At 36.9% G+C, this 18,686-nt stretch overlaps 3 protein-coding genes across 4 annotated transcripts; 2 read left to right on the forward strand and 1 right to left on the reverse strand.

Moving 5' to 3' along the window:
* Positions 1–60: 60 nt before the first annotated feature.
* LOC113281157 lies at positions 61–8,980 on the forward strand. Of its 2 annotated transcripts, XM_026529816.1 has the most exons (6): positions 61–566; positions 1,604–1,714; positions 2,385–2,470; positions 2,561–2,616; positions 3,390–3,425; positions 3,757–8,980. In XM_026529816.1, the coding sequence occupies exons 1-6, from the start codon at positions 467–469 to the stop codon at positions 3,920–3,922; spliced, it is 555 nt and encodes a 184-aa protein (XP_026385601.1). In that variant the 5' UTR covers positions 61–466; the 3' UTR covers positions 3,923–8,980. The 2 variants fall into 2 exon arrangements, 1 of the variants encoding a protein (XP_026385601.1); XR_003325953.1 differs by lacking the exon at positions 3,757–8,980 and having other exon boundaries at positions 1,596–1,714; positions 2,385–2,616; positions 3,390–3,600.
* Positions 7,612–9,088, forward strand: LOC113278844. The gene is made up of 3 exons (XM_026527576.1): positions 7,612–7,987; positions 8,105–8,356; positions 8,532–9,088. The coding sequence occupies exons 1-3, from the start codon at positions 7,612–7,614 to the stop codon at positions 9,086–9,088; spliced, it is 1,185 nt and encodes a 394-aa protein (XP_026383361.1).
* A 71-nt stretch (positions 9,089–9,159) lies between these two features.
* LOC113278845 lies at positions 9,160–12,039 on the reverse strand. Its single transcript, XM_026527577.1, has 9 exons — positions 12,036–12,039; positions 10,905–11,047; positions 10,687–10,828; positions 10,474–10,610; positions 10,195–10,396; positions 9,869–10,107; positions 9,649–9,760; positions 9,383–9,534; positions 9,160–9,299 (listed from the first exon to the last, which is right to left on the reverse strand). Exons 1-9 carry the CDS (start codon positions 12,037–12,039, stop codon positions 9,294–9,296), a joined length of 1,137 nt encoding a protein of 378 aa, XP_026383362.1. The 3' UTR covers positions 9,160–9,293.
* Between the last annotated feature and the right edge of the window lie 6,647 nt (positions 12,040–18,686).

Here is an 18,686-nt window from a genome sequence, read left to right on the forward strand (position 1 = left end):
TCATTGTGTTTCCTTTTATAATATATAATTGCAACCCTTTTTTCTTCTTGCAGATCTACTGATTGAACGGATGACATTGGTTCCATAGGAATGCTAACCATTGATGAGCCGAAGGACTGTAGAGGCTCATTTTCATCACTTTATTGCTGAGAAAGGATAAGTTTAAGAACTCTAATAGGTAGAGTTCTTGAAAGCAAGATTGATACTTTATATTAAAAGGTATGTGAAATTATTTGTACTTTTGGTAGTTCTTTCTTTTTTTTTTTTTTTTTTTGTAACTTTTTTATATAATTTAACAATTTCTTCTTACCGTGGTGGTGGGCGAGGAGGAACCTTTTGATTTTGTGTCTTTTAACAGACTTGAGTCAAATTGTTCCTCCTTGATGGGGGGAACTCCGCCATTATTATAATGCCGGTCCCAATCCCGGGCAAAGGAGGAGGGCTCCCCATCCCCTTGAATTGATCTATGGATGCAGGTGGATGCGTGTATCTAGATGTTAAATTGCAGGTTGAAGATGTATGTCAGGAAACTGCAACTTGTCAACAAAAAAAGACCGACCTTGAAGGTTTGTGGAGAAATTAGTGTACATTTGTGGTGTTTCTTTGATCCATGTAGATTGAATGGGGTTATAATCCTGTCTTTTTTTTTCCTTTTTTTTTTTTTTTTTGTTTCTGTTCTTTCTTCTAGGAGAAATTAATGTCTATCTTTCTCTTTACTTATTTGGGATGAAGAGTAGAAGTGTTCAAAGTATGCAAGTGGTTGAATGTATCTTTTGGCTGTCCCTTCACCTAGACTTCTTCATTGCAACGCTTTAATACCTCTTTCTCGTACGTAGAGATTGATGTCTAACACCATGTTTGTTTACTCCTGACTCATCTGAGTCGTCTGGATCTGAATCATCTGGATCTGAGTGAAATCACCTGACTCATCTGGATCTGAGTCGATATGTTTGTTTTGAGTCAGATCTGACTCATCTGACTCGGAAATAAGTGAGTCAGTGGTTTGGTCCCATGAGTCAGGGGTATTTTGTTACCTGACTCAAATGAGTCCGAGTCAGGGGTTATGTCTGAGTCAGAAGTCGAGTCAGATCTGACTCAAAATGGAAAACAAACGGTCTGACTGCTGACTCGGTCCGAGTCAGGGGTTGACTCAGATTCAGACGCCGAGTCAGCTGCAAACAAACAAGTTCTAAGTGTGGAAGCTTTCTTACACCGAAATCTGTCTTCTAATAGAATTTCTTGCTTGAAATTTTTCTAAAACTTCTGATAACTTGCACCAGTTAAATGTTTATGCATATTATTTTTGTTGTGCCATGTACTAGTCTACTGGTTAATCCTTGCTTGAGAATTTTCTTTATTGGTCTTATAACTTCTTTCTTTGATTTTCGAATCACAAGAAAAAGTGAGCAACATAGATATGTAGTTTTTGGTAAAATAATTTGGATAGAACACTTATTTCCATTTACCTGTTTGACTGTCTCTTCCAGAATCAAAAGGTTGCATTGCATGTTTTAATTTGTAATGGTTAACTTGCTGTTTCCAGAAGTTGTAATGTAGTTACTGTATTTTTTAATTTCTCAATAAAAGTTTGGCAGGACACCAGCATCATGGAAAGGCACGTTGGGCGGTTCATATAGTTCAAGTTTCAAGGAGGAAGCACGGAGAAGATATCAACGTTGGATGCAGGAGAAATTAGAAGAAGAAGCTAAGAGTGGTGAGCCTGACTTTTGTTCCCCCATTTTCTGATTTACATTCAACTTCTGTTATTAACAAGTACACATGGTGTACTTGGTGCCTCACCTAGTCGATCCCTCTTTCCATAGCAACAATTATCATAAATATCTTGAACCATCGTGTGAAAGAACTGCTTCCTTAATAGAGTGAATGAGAACTGCAGCCAAGAAATTTTCCTGTAGGAAGGAACTATGATATCTTGGGTCAAGCGGCGATGAAGATACACTTTAACTTTTGCTTGTTGAATTGAAGTTTTTAAAAACTTCCTAATCTTTTCAAATCAAAAGAAATGTCCTCTTGCATGTCTAGCATGGTAGACTGTAGCATCAAATGTTGTACCGCATCAGGTCTTTGCGGTTTCGCTGCGCTTCTTAGTGCAAATATGGGCAACATAATAATGTCCATCAGTTTTTGTATAATTTTATTTAGATATTTTGTGGGCCTCAACGGTATTGGGGCCTGTGGTGGCATCCATATTAGGCCATTACCATCCTGCCATTACATAACATCAATACATAACCATTGGTTTGAGGTTTAATTTGTTCTTGAATCCTTGCATCATAAATTTTAGCCCTCTTTTTGTGGCCAGCAGTGTGTTTTTGCTTTCTTACAGTTTTTCTTCATTACCTAGATCGTCGTCCCCTATGCAGGAAGGCATGTGCAGAGTGTCTTAACAGAGAGAGAAATGAACATAGGAGGGGCTACCAAAGGTGGAGGGAGAACAATGCAGAGCCAGGTGCATATCATCAGCACTTCCAGCATGAAGATATGGTATTGGAAAACCATCTCACAAAGCTGAAAACTCCAATTCTAAAGCTCCTTGCAGGGAGCCTGGAAGTTGTATGCTGTCTCATCACTACTCGAATTTTTTGGGCCTAATAGGTAATGGTCATTGCCTTTAAATTGAAGTATTAGTTAAATACCAAGAGCTTATATTCATAATTCAAGTTACATAGAAAATTTCTGTCTGAAAAGGTTAGAAAAATTGACTGTTGCATTTACACCTGACATGCAATGTGATATTGTCATGGGTCCATATGTACGGTTTCTTCTGAAGCCTTGGGAACATCACTTGTACTCTGATGTTCGTGCAATTTCTGCTGGCACTTTCACTCATGGTGCCACTAGTCATGACAAAGGTTTATTTATCATTGAAGTTAAAGTGTTCCAGATACAATTACAGAAAGTAATTGTATTCTCTATACTCTATAATCTATATGTTAAAGGTTTAACATAATCTATAGTCTTGGTTTACCCAGTTCTGCTAACAGCTTTTTAGCTCTGAGATGATATCTTTCTTTCGAGTAATTCATTTCTATTTATCCACTACGAAAGCCCAAGGTCTTCAGTTATCTTCCAAACAGTGGCTTCATATAAAAATCTTGTTTATTTTGTATGCATGGCCGTCGGTAGAGGCTATATCCTTTCATTTTATTGGGTGTCTGGAGCGAAAATATTAGCTTAGAAGCACGCAAATAGAAAAAATAAAATTTTTGTATTAACAGCTTACCTATGCAATTATTTTTAGACAGTCATGTCTAATTAAGCTAAAGTTGATGAATTTGATGTTAAACATGTTATACTTTTCTACTTCTTTAAAGTTGCACATGTTCTGAACTATTTAATAACTTGCCGTGTGACCTGTGAACTACTAGGTGGAGAACAATGCCATATACAAAGTTGAGATTAAGGTAAGAAAATCTCTCATCTTTCGGTTAGTTGAACTTTAAATTTTTTTAAAATCTCTATTCAACGTGACTCGTATAATAGGGTTATGCCATGCTCTACATATAGAAGAACATCTAGCTATTAACAGGGTTAACATATGGGAAAGGAAAGTGTTCTTGCTGATTCGTTCTTTTTTTTTTTATCGGTAATAGAACATTTAGACAGGAGAATCTAAATATTTCTAATAAACAGTGTCACTGCCGAATGCAGCCTGCACTTCTTATTATTATTATTATTATTATTATTATTATTATTTTATTTTATTTTGTTATATCAATTTTTTTATAAAAACAGAATAAATACAACCACGTTGCAGAATCTGAGCAAACCTCACTCTCCACCTCTTGGCCCATTCCAGGCCAAAGATACCAAGGCCAAATCTGAAAGCCCCCAAGACTCTCGGCTTCTGATGAAGGAAAGGGGTCGAACTACTTTTGCCTTTACCTCTCATTTGGATTAAAGAACCACCGGCTTGAGGTGACGATGACTCACCGACATTTCTGTGCCCTCTTCTCCTTTTCCTCCCATCAGTTTTGGCTTTCAGCTTTTCTTTCATCACTTGAGAGTCATCCCTCTATCTTCGGCCATTTCCCTACTGCTTGCTGTACAGTTTGTTAAACCCTCGTATCTAAACATTACATTGCGATTACACATAAACATTTACGGACAAAGCATGAATACAACTCCAAATATCCTTTGCCATTTTAATCTTCTGTGCTCTCAACAAAGGATTCGGAAGCTCTTGCATTTTCCTGCCATCGCATACCCAGTAATTACAAACCAACTAAATCCGATGCTTTTTCTCATTTGAACCAAAACAAACTTAACTTCCATCAATTTCCCAAGTTTATACACCAACCATAGAACAACGACGTAGGTATAATGTTTAGTATCAGGTTTATTCGAAAACCCGTTACAAACTTCTCTTCCTACTCACTGCTATCAATGTCAATTATATTTCTTCCCCGAATCACTCAGTCAAGGAGAAATGTCAGCTAGCTTCAGTCAAAACCCTAAACCAAAAGAGTAATTACAGCATTAGCAACAGTCGATTTTTAGTTTATACCGTGGAATCAACCAAAAACAAATCATCGATTCAAACCCTAAACAGTTCTCAACTTCTCATCTCAAAAACCTAACTATGGCAGGAGCTCAAAATAACATGGTTCTTGATTTGGCTACTGAATTTAATAATGCTACTCTTGAGTTAGGGGATGCGTCTGAACCAATTGTTCATCATCACGAAGGCGATGTAGTAGAAGAAGAAGGTGAATCTCAATGGGATATATGTTTGATAGGGAAAATCATCATTGAAGGAAAAATGGGTCATAAGGCTGTGGAAAAACATATCAAGTTCACTTGGTGGTTCATTCCTCCTGAAGGTCTTTGAAATAGCTGAAAATATTATGGTGTTCAAATTCAAGGATTGGGATACTCTTAAGAAGGTGTATGATACACGACCTTGGTCTGTTGATGGTAATCTGATTATCTTACATGATTACAATCACTTGGCTCTGTATCAGGAGTTGGATTGGGTGAATCAGTGCTTCTGGATTCAATTGCAGCATATACTTCCGGAGCACATGAATGTTAAGGCAGTGGAAGCAATGGGAAAACTGATGGGAGATGTTATAGCTATTGACCCTCCTAACGCAATACCAACGGCTGATGAACCTGTGATGCAAATCAATATTAATAGTCCTCCAAGGAGGGGTGTAATGGCAATTACAGCATCGGGGGGATGACAAGATGGATACGTTATTTCTATGAAAAACAGCCACATCATATAGTGGTAGGAGCTTGTAAGGCGGCTGCCGAGTATCTGGTGGTAGCTCACAAGAAACCTCATGTATTTGGCAGTTGGGAAGGTGGAAGAAGAAAGCTCTCAGTTCAAAGAAAGGATACAGCTCAACCTCCGACACAGAATCCTAAGAAGTTTGCAAAAAAAAGCTCCCTTTGTACCACCTCAAGATGGAATGATAATTTTCAAGAACAACCAAGTAGAGGAGATTAAGGATGATGAAAGGAGCAGTAATGCTAGGCTGGGTAAGAGGCAGAGGAACAACCAAAACTTGGCCAATGAACCTAATTTGGATCGGTTAAACTTCTCCATGCTCAATTCTGATATGCAAGGAGAGACACAAGCAACACAAAGAGCCACGATGAGAGAGACACAAGCTAACAACACGGGTGGGAAAACTGAGGTATCCATCTTTGCATTTGTTTTGTCCTTCAATTTGTCTGCTGATTTTGAAACTTGCCTGCATTATTGTAGTTTTACTCTTTCCTTGGAAAATAGTTCTGATTTCTTATACTCCAAAATGAAAATCTTGAGCTGGAATGTGTGTGGTTTTGGAAATAATACTACTAGAAACCATCTCCAAATGCTTATTAGGTCGCATAATCCTGATATCATATTTCTCTCAGAAACTAAGAATAAGCTAAAAAGTATGCAATAGTTAATTGCTAGGTTTAAATTTCCAAATGTTATTTTCTGTGAGCCTGTGGGTTTGTCTGGTGGTTTATGTTTAATGTGGAAGGATGGAATAGACCTTCAAGTTCTAGATATTAATTACAACATCATTAACTGCCTTGGCAGATTAGATAGCAGATGTGAGAAAACATTTCTTACTTGTATTTACGGTGCCCTTCACAATGAAAATAGAGGAAGGCAATGGAATTACCTCAGGGATAGGAGACACCATAATGCTGAGTCTTGGGTTGTTATAGGTGATTTAAATTTTATATTATCTAATCAGGAAAAAGAGGGAGGGAATATTGTCCCTCAATCTGAGCTAGATCAGGCTATCCTTAGCAATAATGACCTTCACAGTTTGGATTACATAGGGAACCCTTACACTTGGTCAAATAGAAGAGAAGGGGAGGATTTGATTCTAGAGAGGTTAGATAGAGCAGTAGTGACTCTTGATTGGCTCGATAAAAATCCTAATGCTGGCTTATATCATTTGACTGTCATGGGTAGTGACCATTGTCCCGTTCTTTTAGTGACGTCCAAGAAAGATAATACTACTAAAAAGCCATTTAGATTTAGGGACACTACTTGTGCTGAGGTAATTAAGAATAATTGGAACTGTAATACGCCGGGCTCGTATGTCTTTAAATTTTCTAAGGGTCTTAGTACTACTAAACATATCCTAAGAGATTGGAACTACAGACAGTTTGGTAATATCTCTTCTCAGATAGCTAATCTTGAATATCAACTAGCTAACATGACGAGGAATAGGCAGAATCATGATACTGCTAGGATAGAAGAGCTCACCAAAAATCTGAAATTTTGGTATGATGTTGAGGAGGATTACTGGAAACAAAGAAGTAAAGAAGAGGCTAGGAAGTTTGATGATAGGAACACTAGTTATTTCAGATAATACTACTAAAAAGCCATTTAGATTTAGGGACACTACTTGTGCTGAGGTAATTAAGAATAATTGGAACTGTAATATGCCGGGCTCGTATGCCTTTAAATTTTCTAAGGGTCTTAGTACTACTAAACATATCCTAAGAGATTGGAACTACAGACAGTTTGGTAATATCTCTTCTCAGATAGCTAATCTTGAATATCAACTAGCTAACATGACGAGGAATAGGCAGAATCATGATACTGCTAGGATAGAAGAGCTCACCAAAAATCTGAAATTTTGGTATGATGTTGAGGAGGATTACTGGAAACAAAGAAGTAAAGAAGAGGCTAGGAAGTTTGATGATAGGAACACTAGTTATTTCAGATGATACTACTAAAAAGCCATTTAGATTTAGGGACACTACTTGTGCTGAGGTAATTAAGAATAATTGGAACTGTAATATGCCGGGCTCGTATGCCTTTAAATTTTCTAAGGGTCTTAGTACTACTAAACATATCCTAAGAGATTGGAACTATAGACAGTTTGGTAATATCTCTTCTCAGATAGCTAATCTTGAATATCAACTAGCTAACATGACGAGGAATAGGCAGAATCATGATACTGCTAGGATAGAAGAGCTCACCAAAAATCTGAAATTTTGGTATGATGTTGAGGAGGATTACTGGAAACAAAGAAGTAAAGAAGAGGCTAGGAAGTTTGATGATAGGAACACTACCACAAGGCAAATTTTAGGAGAAGGAGAAACAATATAGACTCTTTACAAAATAATATGGGGATTTGGTTAACTGAAAGAGAAGAGATATCTGAAGAACTTAAAAGACATTTTTTTAGTACGAGTAGAACCACAAACCCACCTGATCCTGCTTCATATTTGAATGATGTTAGTTCTTGTATTACTTCTGCTGATAATGACATGTTGACTGCCATTCCTACTGCTGAAGAGGTAAGAAGGATTGTTTTTGATATGAAACCATGGACAACACCAGGTCCTGATGGTTTCCCACCTGGTTTTTACCAGTTGATGTGGGACACTGTTGGGCCTGATGTTGTTAATATGGTTAAAGCTTTTATTCATTCACATCATGTGCTTAAACAGTTGAATCATAACTTTACTGCTCTAATTCCAAAAAATAATAATCCTAAAGGTGATGTTGATTTTAGACCCATAAGCTTGTGCAATGTAGTGTACAAAATCATATAAAGAATCCTTGCTTCTAGGCTTAAACTAGTATTGCATAAAGTTATTTCACCATCACAAACAGCATTCATAGCAGGTAGACAAATACAAGATAATATAATAATTGCGCATGAAGTCACTCACTCTATGAAAAAAACTAAGGCCAAAGATGGTGGAATTGCTATAAAACTAGATATGTCCAAGGCTTTTGATAGGATAGAGTGGAAGTTTTTGATTGAAAATTTGAAAAAACTTGGCTTCTCCGATGCTTGGTGTGAAATGATTGAAGAGTGTATCTCAACTGTCTCTACCTCCATTCTTCTTAATGGCGCTCCAGGTAATATTTATCTCCCAATGAGAGGTTTGAGGCAGGATGACCCCTTGTCGCCTTATTTTTTATTCTTTGTATGGAGTGTTTTCTAGGAATCTTAATAAAGCAGAACAGGAAGGTCTAATTCATGGTTTTAAAGTTGCTAAAAATTGTCCTCCTATAACTCATTTGTTCTTCGCAGATGACTGCTTGATTTTCATAAAAGCAAGAAATAAAGATGCGAGAAACCTTGCAGCCATAATAGAGCAGTTTAGCAAATATTCTGGACAAGCAGTAAATTTTGATAAATCTGCTATTGCTTTTAGCGTTAAAGTGCCACCTAATGTGAAAATTGATTTGTCTAACATTTTGCAAATTAAAAGAATGTCCTTGCAGGAAAAATATCTCGGTGTTCCTCTTCTCTTGCAGAAACATAAAGCCGAATCTTTTACTCACTTGCTGGATAACTATAGGGGTAATTTAGCACCTTGGAAGTCTAAGTTCATAGCTGCTCCAGGTAAGACAGTCCTTACCCAAACTGTTCTAGGTAGTATGGCCAATCACCATTTATCTGTTTTCCCCATGCCAACTAGCATAACTGCAAAGATGGATTCAATTCAAATGAATTTTTGGTGGGGGAAACAGGAAAGTGGGGGAGGTATATATCCCAAGGGTTGGAATGACATTGCTCTTCCGAAAGTTCTAGGTGGTTTAAATATGAGGAAACTTAGACATCAGAGCCATACATATATGCATTGAGATATCTTGTTACAATGTTTTTTGTGAGACGGTAACAATTGAAAAGGAGAAAGAGGAGCTCTTACACTGCCTTATTTCCAGTTGGTTCGAGGCAAGATTTGGATTTCCAGAAATGTCATTTGCTTTTCCTTCAGGAATAAAAACTGATATCTCATTCTCAGTACCTCCGAGGATCACCAATGAGAATATAGTTTTTGTATGCTCTTCAAATCTGCAAGAATTTTTTTAAAAGTGAAAACCCCAACAAATCATTTTGATGCTACATTCATTTAGTGTTGAGTGTTACCACATCACCTGCCTTGTAATACTGCCCCCTACAACCTCTATTCCAGAGGCCTGAAAATCGAACACTGGCTCTGAAAACTCAGTAACCACTTGGATGTTGAATTCCTTGGTGGTTACTCCTGGGAATTTGGTAGTCAGCCTCACACTTGGTCTTGTAATATCTAAGATACAAGTTCATCCATAAGTTCTCTTATTTGCTTTGAGAGGATTTTCTGTAACCATTTTTAAAGGCACAAACTAGAGCTGTCAAACGGGCCAAGCTAGGATAAACATACCATACAAGAATGCAATCGGTTCAACGGAAGAGGCAGCTGTGCCTGACTGTCTGATTATGAAAGAAGGTTGGACTTTTACTGTGAAGATATCAGTCTTGGTTACATTTACAAGCTGCAAAAGAAACATTCATGATAACAGTGCCACTAAGGTTTCGGTGGCTTCAGTTTGTTAAAACACAAATAAGAAACAGGAAAAACAAATGGAAAGATATTGACATACTCTGAATACAAATCGACGACCTCCATGACCCTTAGTTTTGATTGGTACCAAGCTACCAAAATTTGCATGTAAAACACTCAAGATATCAGCTGTCGAGTTAACTACGGGACTGCTGAAGTCCAAGTAAAATTCCAAGTCTTCCAATTTGTTAGTAGCAAGGACAGTTCTTGGAACCTCGCCTATCTTCAATTTGTAGGACGGAATTGTCGTCCATAAAACCATGTCTACCGGCCTTCTATCTAAGATCAGTACAAACGTAGTCATGCATGTAGGTTCCCAAATCCATAACTTGCAACATTTACTAAAAACTGAATTTGAGATCTTACCGAAATGCAAAATTAGCACGGATTTATTTGTCCTTTTAAATTGATTGCCTGCTTCATCAGTACAAAACATATCTGCCATCTTCACTACTACACGTCCGGATACACCGGTCGCCGAAAATTCTACCTTAATTCTGTACTTGATATCATGTTCGACCATGTTCAGTGTAGACGCATTTACTTCAGCAGGGCCATTAATTAAGACCTACAATTTAACAAAGTCTTTCTCATTACATTCTCATAAAAACATCGAAAAATATGTAATTTGACGACGAGACTTACATCGCAGCTGGATGCGTTTATACAGTTGAAACCACCTCCTTTTGTGCAAGCTTCACTGAATGTAATGTCAATAGATACTCCCATAGCGTTTGTATAACTCGTCTCGCTAGTAATGGAAGCAGTGGGTGGTATTGTATCTACACAAATTAAATCAAATTGAAATGCAATTCTTGAAACAGAAATTGAGTCAGTAATTTATAAAAATTGACTTACCAATGAACCATTTGTAAGCTGATGAGTTTCTATCTCCATCTAATGTTGTAACACTAACTTGAAAACTGTGACTGGGATTAACGCTTAAATTCCTTAATATTATATGATCATCTGGACAATGCCTTAGTATTTGATCATCAATCTGTTTGTCAGACATATGACTTCAGCAATTGGCACATTCAAAATTACAAATTCCATATTAATAAGAAGTTTATTACCTGGCAGCTGATGGAACACCAATGCCTTCTTTGGAAAATTTGAGAACCGTTTAGTCCTACAATGGAGTAACGAAAAACAGCGGTAGATGACCTCGATCGAGACCCGGGAACTTGATCAAAATGAACAAGAACTGTTGGTTCAACTGATATGATGAACATCATTATCAAACATATAGTAGACTGTAATAGTTTGAAATAATCCATCTAAGTAAAACTTTTTTCTCTATTTGCTGCATTCAAGCAGAAAAAAATGTGAAATGTTTTGAAGAAGAAGAATAGGCTCAACAACCACAACTGTTCCTACATTTCTAAATAAATGATGGAAGTGTGTCAAATTGAATTCAACCTTCCACTGCTATTTACACTGTTTATTGTTTATGCTTTTAGTGTGTAATTGCGGGAAATCCTACAACCACATTCCAAGATTCTAGAGAAGAGTTTAATCATGATGAACAATTTTATTGATTTATCAAACCCTAAATTGTTGAATGACTTTGCTTAAACTCTCTGCAAACTTTCTCTCCTAATTTCTTGTCTAAGATATCATATCAGAATCTCCTTTACAATGACCAACCTCTCTTTTTATATAGGGTCCTAAATAATGGATGACAGCTAAGAAATTCACTATTTTTGGAATCCATGTGCGCTACATTCGCTTACATTCACTCATTCCCGCACAGATTACACGTTGCATAGATCTTCATGCTTTACCCGTGACTTGGGTGACATCATTGAGTACGTCATCCCATCTTTACTATATCTCGCATGCTTCTTCTATGTGCGATATTCCACTCCTACATTTTGCCTTTTCTCATTTCGCTTACTTTATGAAGTGAGTGGTATGAGAAATCATTATCCTAGAACATCGCAGACTTTTATCTTTATCGCACATGTACATCTCTTCGTATTCCAATCCTGCCGATATGTTTCCTGGTTTTCTGCTTCTCTTTATTTACGCGTGCTTTTTAACCACCCATTATCTGACACGTCCTTATAACCGCCTGTTGTTACCCGTCCATTCCTCGCATTAATGATATCGAAACTTGGAAAACGGAACTGATCCCTCTTCCTTTGTATATCCTTTCTCATCTTCCTTATTCTTCTTTTTTACTTCTTTCCTTTTTCACTTACCCATCTCTGCAACTTCTTTACTATCTATTTTTTCTTTCCTCTACTATTCTCACATTCCCATTCTGTAATGGCTCCAATTAAGAAGAGAATGGAGACATAATTCAACAGATTAAAGAAAGAACTTGGTTCCAGAGGTTATTCGCTTTCTCTTCCTTCATCATCTAATTACTCATCTAAACTCAACCTTGATATGATCAACTCTGATCAATGGAGTGATCAAAAAATTATTTTTTCAGTAGGGCAACTTCTATGCGGTCTTCCAATTCCTTTCTATAATCTGAATATTCCCCAATTCTACGAGATTCTTGCTGATAAACGATTCACATGTGGAGTATTTCATCTAGGTGGTGATCCAATTAGAATCGCACTAGAATATTCTCAGTGTGCAGTTGTAATAGAGACTTCTTATCCTTATGATGTGCGAAATCCGTTGCATCGAGATAAAGCTATTAATTCTTCTGAATACACTGTTGAGAATTTCTTCACAAACTATTATGTTGGGATCATGAAGAGTGCTAAAAATAAATGGGCCGTTCGCATAAGAAGAAAAGATGGAATTAAAGAAGACCAGAAAATTATGCGAGATGTGGACTGGAATGACAAGACGAATAACACTGCTCGCAGGTCCAATGATGCAAGTTGGATTTATTGACCCGTTATTGTAGTAGGCCCCTACATTTCTGGCAGAGCTGAGGATGGTTCTACTCTTCCCCTCCCTGAACATCTTTCTTCTTTCCAGCCTTGAAAAGTTGAATTATCCGAACAGGAGACAAAGAATTTGGTACGTATCTCTCGCATGCCTATTCATAATTTCGCACATTTATTTATTTCTTTTGCACACTTATTTCTTATTTCTTCATTCCTTTAGGCTTCACAGAATAAGAAGTCCAAAATCTCGCATGGTGCATCCTCTTCAAAGAATAAAAAGGTAAGAAACATTCTTTTGTTTTAACAATATTGTTGCCTCTGTTTCTTACCTTGATTATTCGTGTAGGGTAAGTCTTTAGGTGCGAAACCTTCGGGTAAATGTAAGGGTCTTCCTAAAAGACATATTTCTAAAGATAAATCCAAGATGACTTCTTCAATGGAGGATGATCTTGCACGGAAACGCAAAAGATATGGTTATTCTTTAGGCACTGGATCAAATACTGAATCTGATGAATCTACTGATGATGATATACTTTCTTCTGGAGATTCAACTATCTCCTCTGCAATGACTGTACTTTCTATCCTCTTTTCCGATCCCATTTCAAATATTGGGAATGATGAGCTTCAGCGAACCTTTGATATGCTTTCTAAGGTGTGCGATGCTCCTACGCTGGATCATGCTTCCCTTTGCGGAGTTTCCTCTATAGTTAATCCAAGCTTCCAATATGCACTCAACTCTTTGGTAAAACTTGCACCTTCATATCTTTATCTTTTCTTCAATATTATTTATACTCATAATGTCTTCTTCATACTTTCGCAGGTATCTCGTTTATCTTATGCAGTTTCTTCTGACTATGAAAGGAAACTTACCAAATTGGAAAAAGAAAATGCAAACCTAAAGACTGAAAACTCAACTAACCAAGGATTGATTCTCAAGGATCGACAAAGAAATGATGAACTCATTGGTGCATGACCTTTATTCTTCTCGTTCTGTTGTTTTATTCATGCGATAATTCACACTCATTATCTTATTATATTCGCAGACTTGTATAATCTTTCTGATGAAGCAGCTAATTTTCCTAATGATGAAATCGCTTTAGAACATCTTAATTCCTCCTTAAATAATTATCCTACCGAAGGAATTGAGAATTTAAATTTAGAAGATTTAAGATTGAAGTATACAGATCTTAGAAAAAGCCTTAGGACCGCAGTGGGTGCGTCTAATAATCTCAGACAACGTCTTCATGAGAGTAAGGAAATTATTCAAATCTTGGAGACAAAGAAGAATAAACTTATAGATGAGAAAGATGAGATTGCTATGAATGGTGCGAAAGCATTAGAAAGTTTTCAAGAATCAGTTGTTGAAGTTAAAATGGAACGTGATTTATCTTTAAACGAAAAGAAAGCAATGATTGAAGAAAGAAACTTGATTCACTCTCGTCTTCTTATAGAAAGTGATGATGAATTTAGTTGGGCTGCTAAGGTTTTGGATGACGCTAGAAAGAATTTAGTTGTGAATGTGAGCCTTCAAGTTGAACATTCCTCCTTGGTTAAAGATATTGTTTCAAATTATGAAGGTTAAATAACATTCTTTTATACTAGTTTTTCTTTCTTGGATGTAAAATTCTTCTTTTCGCCAACTTATTTATTTTATTTTTCGCAGAGAAAGAGAAACACTATCTTCAAGAAATTGAAGAATTAAAAGTTCGCATGACTTCCAAAGAAGAAGAAATCTCTGCTCGTAACTCTAAGTATCAACTTCTGAAGGATTATTGTAATGTCACGGTTTCAAATATCAGTAATGATTCAAATCGTGCTCGTGAAGCTATTGCCAAGAGAATTTGTCTGTAAAATAATATTCCCTTATCCAAGTATAAATTCCCACAGATTCCTGATAATGAGCCCGTTCCAGTAGTTATGAATAGTGATGAAGAAGAATCCGAAGAAGAAAAAGGAAATGACTCAGAGAATGAGCGAGAAAATGATCTTGAGGTTGAGCGAGAAAATGACTTAGAGAATGAGCGAGATGAAGGAAAGAAGAATTGATTACTTTCACTTGTTGTAATTCCTATAAATTTTATGTAACCTAGAATTTCGCTTCATTAACATTCCCTTTAATTTTTGTTTGTTTAATATGAATTTACTTTCATCCGTACTCAAAGCGTCATCTTTTCTCATGAATACGCGAGACTATCTAATGGGGTAAATAACATTCCCATTCTTGCCTCTGTTATTTCACTATTTAGATTGTCTTTTTATTATCTGTGAATAATCTTGTCTCTGTGAATGAATTCATATGTATAGGATTCCTGCAAAACAAAGTTTGTTTTTAAGTTTATTTTTATTGTGAGGTCTTATTTTGCCTTCCTAAGTAAAGGTCTCATCATGCCTTAATATCTATGCGACGAAATCGCAGGAAGTCTTTACATTATTATGTATAGACCCATTGATCTCGTCTTAATGTTTTCTTGTATTATTGTCTCTTCAGGTTTATCCGATAAATATTACAAGTCTTAATATTCTCATGAATATAAGTCTCATAATATTTACGTCATTGACGCAATTCATCTCCCTAATGGAGGGTGTCGTCCTTATCTTCCCCTCTGATTGTCCCTTAAAGGAAGCTTACTGATAGGTGTGATAAACAACTAGATTTATATATATTGTTTATGCTTTCTTTGCGAGTTTTCATGTAAATTATATATCTTATGGGTGCTTTTGAGTTATTTAGGTATTTTACAGTCATTCAAAGCGAAAGAAGAAGGAAAAGTCTCATTTGGAACGAAAAGACAAAAAGATCAGTTCGTGATATTTGAAACCAACGAAAGTTATGCAGCAAAGGAGGTGAATAATGACTGTCAGTTCTGCGCAACTGATAGTTGAGCGTGCGAACATAGGCTGTCAGTTATCTGAAACTGACAAGCCAAATACCAACTCAGGTGCCCCTTATCCAATACTAAGGCGCCTTGAGTAATTTCATTCCTCAGCTGCACCTAAAGTTCAGAGGAAAAATCATCAGTGTTTATTTCCTGGATCTGTCTGAAACCGAGAAAGAGGCGGCTGCTGTTGATGATGAACTCAGGGGAGATAGAGAAGAAGCTGTTGTCGCCGAGAGGTCAGATTGAGAGAGAAAATTAAGAACGGAGAGAGTTAAAATGATCTTGATGCTGCCAAGAACAAAGAAAAGAAGAAGATAATGCAACTGGAGCTTGAAGAGAAGATGGTGAATCTAGGGTTCAATTCGAAATAGGTTTTGGTTGATTTTGCGATTAAATGAAGTTGAGATATCGAGCAAGGTTTAATTGATGATGCTCTGTTGATTCAGTGGAAGAAGATTAAAGTGTTTTGAGATGATTTGTGTGTTGGCAGAGTTACAGATGAATTCGACAATTGAAGGAGTTCAAAAGGGTTTGTTTTGATGAAATCTGGGGAATTGAGAAGAAAATCAGGAATGGGTCTCTGCAGTTGGTGGTTTTGTCTGCTGTCATTGGCTGAGATGTTGAGCGTTGATTGCAGACTGGAATGAGTTGCTTGATTCATATTTATGTTAGAAGTATGGAATTGAGCTGACTGGTTAAAATGAGCAGCTGGTGGTGGTATTGAAGTCGAGAAGAACACGGATAGGATGCAGACAGGAATTGCTGGATGTTGACTGACATTATAGCTTGACTATGTAATGAGCTAAATCCAGATGGGGGTGATTAGGTTTGCAAGTGTGGTGCAGTGATGGCTATAATGGTTTGAAGTTGGACTGAATTAAGGGTTGTTTGGTGTTGTTTGTGTTGTCTATGTTGGAAGAATGGTTGAAGCTAGAGAACAAGGTCTGCAATGGCATTTCAGATGGTGCAGGTAACTGGTGGTGATGTTGTGTTGCAGGCAAGACTGAACTGCAGAATGGATTGTTGAAGCTTATGGTGCTGGATTCGAAAGAAGATGGATTTGGTCTTGCATGAGGTGATGGTTGGATTGGTAGTGCTTTTGCTACCATGACAGTGTTCACTGAGAATGATAATCTATGGTGGTCATGTAGGTGATTCTTGCACTACCAGAATTAAGTTGCAGATGAAGTCTGAACTGGATATGAGACGCTTCAACAATGGCGGTTGAACTGAGATTGAATCTGAATTGCAAATGGTTTGTGCTGGTGATGGAATTACAAGGATTTGATTGTGCTGGTGATGGAATTACAAGGATTTGATTGTGCTGGTACTGAAACTGATATGGGTAATGGTTGTAACTTGAGGCGCGAATGGTTTGAGCTGAACTGTAGTGCGAGTGATGCTGATGGACTAGGTGGTTATGAAGCTGCGGGATAGCTAAAGGAAGTGAAATGTGTCCTGAGTGTATGATGGCAGTACTGGTTCACCAGTTGGTGCAGCTGCAGTTGATTGAATGAGTTAGTATGGATGTGACAGTGTTGGCGACGCTACTTCAGGGAACTATAAAGGGCATCTATTAGTGTAAGAGCAAGTCTTATGGTGGAATCCATCCATCTTCCATCTTCCACGCCACCTCAGCACTTGGAACTGTGGATGGAAGCACAAGTGTAATGGTGGAATAGTAGAAACGCTATTCTTAATGGAGCTAAAAAAACACAATTAAGAATGGATCTAAAAAAACGCAATTAAGAATGGAGCTTTTTTTCAGCCGTTAGATTTCAACAACTCATTTTAAATCTACGGATAAAAAAAAACGCAATTCTTAATGGCGTTTTTTTAGCGTCAATCTTATTTGCGTTTAGCGCTATTCTTATTGGCGTTTAGATGGATTCCACGAACCTTTCCTCCAAACCGTGGAACCCTCCTTGGATTTTTTGTGGAAATCCCCAACTTGGAAGCCACTAGACTTGACATTCCATGGTTTTTCCACACTTGGAATAGGTTGGATTCCACCATAATACTTGCTCTAATGGCTGGTGGTATTTGATGATGGCATATGGCTCCAGAATGGGTTTCAGGTTGTGGTGTTGCTGTCAGATTGCAGAGTTGGGTTGAGGTTGCAAGTGCTGGTGCTGAACATACTACATTGGTTTGTCAGTTTCGGGAAACTGACAAGCATATCTAATGATGGACCTGCTACTTGAAAGAGTTAAGGCTGATGGGCTCGAATTATGGGTTTGTTGGGTTAATTCAGTCGAACAAACAATGTAGCTTGGTGCTCAGAAAGGGTTACAGGGGAGGAAAGATATAAAAAGAAACACCTAAATCTCTTTTGAGAAATCTTTATCTTCTTCTTCTACTTTTATTCTAGGGTTTTAAACATGAAAGTTTTTATTTTTCTTCTTGTTATGAACTCCATGAATATGAACTAAGTTTTCTTATTGGTTAAAGATATAGTTGGATTTTGAAAACAAGTTATGATTTTTATGAATTAGTTTTATCTCAAAATCAATGTTCACTTTCTACGGTTTATAATAATGGCATGATTGACGTATTGCAATATGATTGAGTGTTTGTTTGGTTGAGTCTAGAATTGATTGAACATACATCCATATCTATAGCTATTTTAGGGTTCATCATCGAGCGATAACCTTGAATACGAGTAGCATAATATGATTACGGTTTGTAGTGATACACTCTTGTGATCATATGTAGAGTTTGACCATTGTCCGAATTGTTATGCGCAATGTATGACAATTGCATTGATTAGCCTATTTCTGAAACTTAATGCTACTAGGAATTGAACTTCATTAACGCAAGGCGTTAGGTTATTCTTTAGGTAGAATTCACATACGCAGATCTAATGTGTATGTTGATGACTTAGGAAATTTACGGAGTATTCTTGCAATAAGGTATTTTAGGGCTTTTATGATAGCGAGATTAAATATGAATCCTATTCATACATTCAAAAACTTGTTTACAATTGAAGATGAAATCTTTACCCAATATTTTCACATCCTTGATTTGCGTGTTTATTTTTTTGTTGCTTTTACTTTATTTTAGTTTATAAAAAATCAGAAAACCCCCCGTGTTACTTATAAGATACCGAAACATATTGACAACC

The sequence above is a fragment of the Papaver somniferum genome, chromosome 5 (assembly GCF_003573695.1).
Source record: "Papaver somniferum cultivar HN1 chromosome 5, ASM357369v1, whole genome shotgun sequence".
Lineage (NCBI taxonomy): Eukaryota > Viridiplantae > Streptophyta > Magnoliopsida > Ranunculales > Papaveraceae > Papaver > Papaver somniferum.

Coding starts and splice junctions, on each gene's coding strand:
- LOC113278845 (XM_026527577.1), bottom strand. Junction 10,611..10,686: donor AGCTTACAAATGGTTCATTG/GTAAGTCAATTT, acceptor TAATTTGTGTAG/ATACAATACCACCCACTGCT. Junction 10,108..10,194: donor CGTGCTAATTTTGCATTTCG/GTAAGATCTCAA, acceptor TACTGATCTTAG/ATAGAAGGCCGGTAGACATG.
- LOC113278844 (XM_026527576.1), top strand. CDS start 7,612: ATGGGGATTTGGTTAACTGAAAGAGAAGAGATATCTGAAGAACTTAAA. Junction 7,988..8,104: donor AAAAAATAATAATCCTAAAG/GTGATGTTGATT, acceptor CATCACAAACAG/CATTCATAGCAGGTAGACAA. Junction 8,357..8,531: donor TCTTCTTAATGGCGCTCCAG/GTAATATTTATC, acceptor TGTTCTTCGCAG/ATGACTGCTTGATTTTCATA.
- LOC113281157 (XM_026529816.1), top strand. CDS start 467: ATGGATGCAGGTGGATGCGTGTATCTAGATGTTAAATTGCAGGTTGAA. Junction 2,471..2,560: donor GGAGAACAATGCAGAGCCAG/GTGCATATCATC, acceptor AGCTCCTTGCAG/GGAGCCTGGAAGTTGTATGC. Junction 3,426..3,756: donor TATACAAAGTTGAGATTAAG/GTAAGAAAATCT, acceptor TTATAAAAACAG/AATAAATACAACCACGTTGC.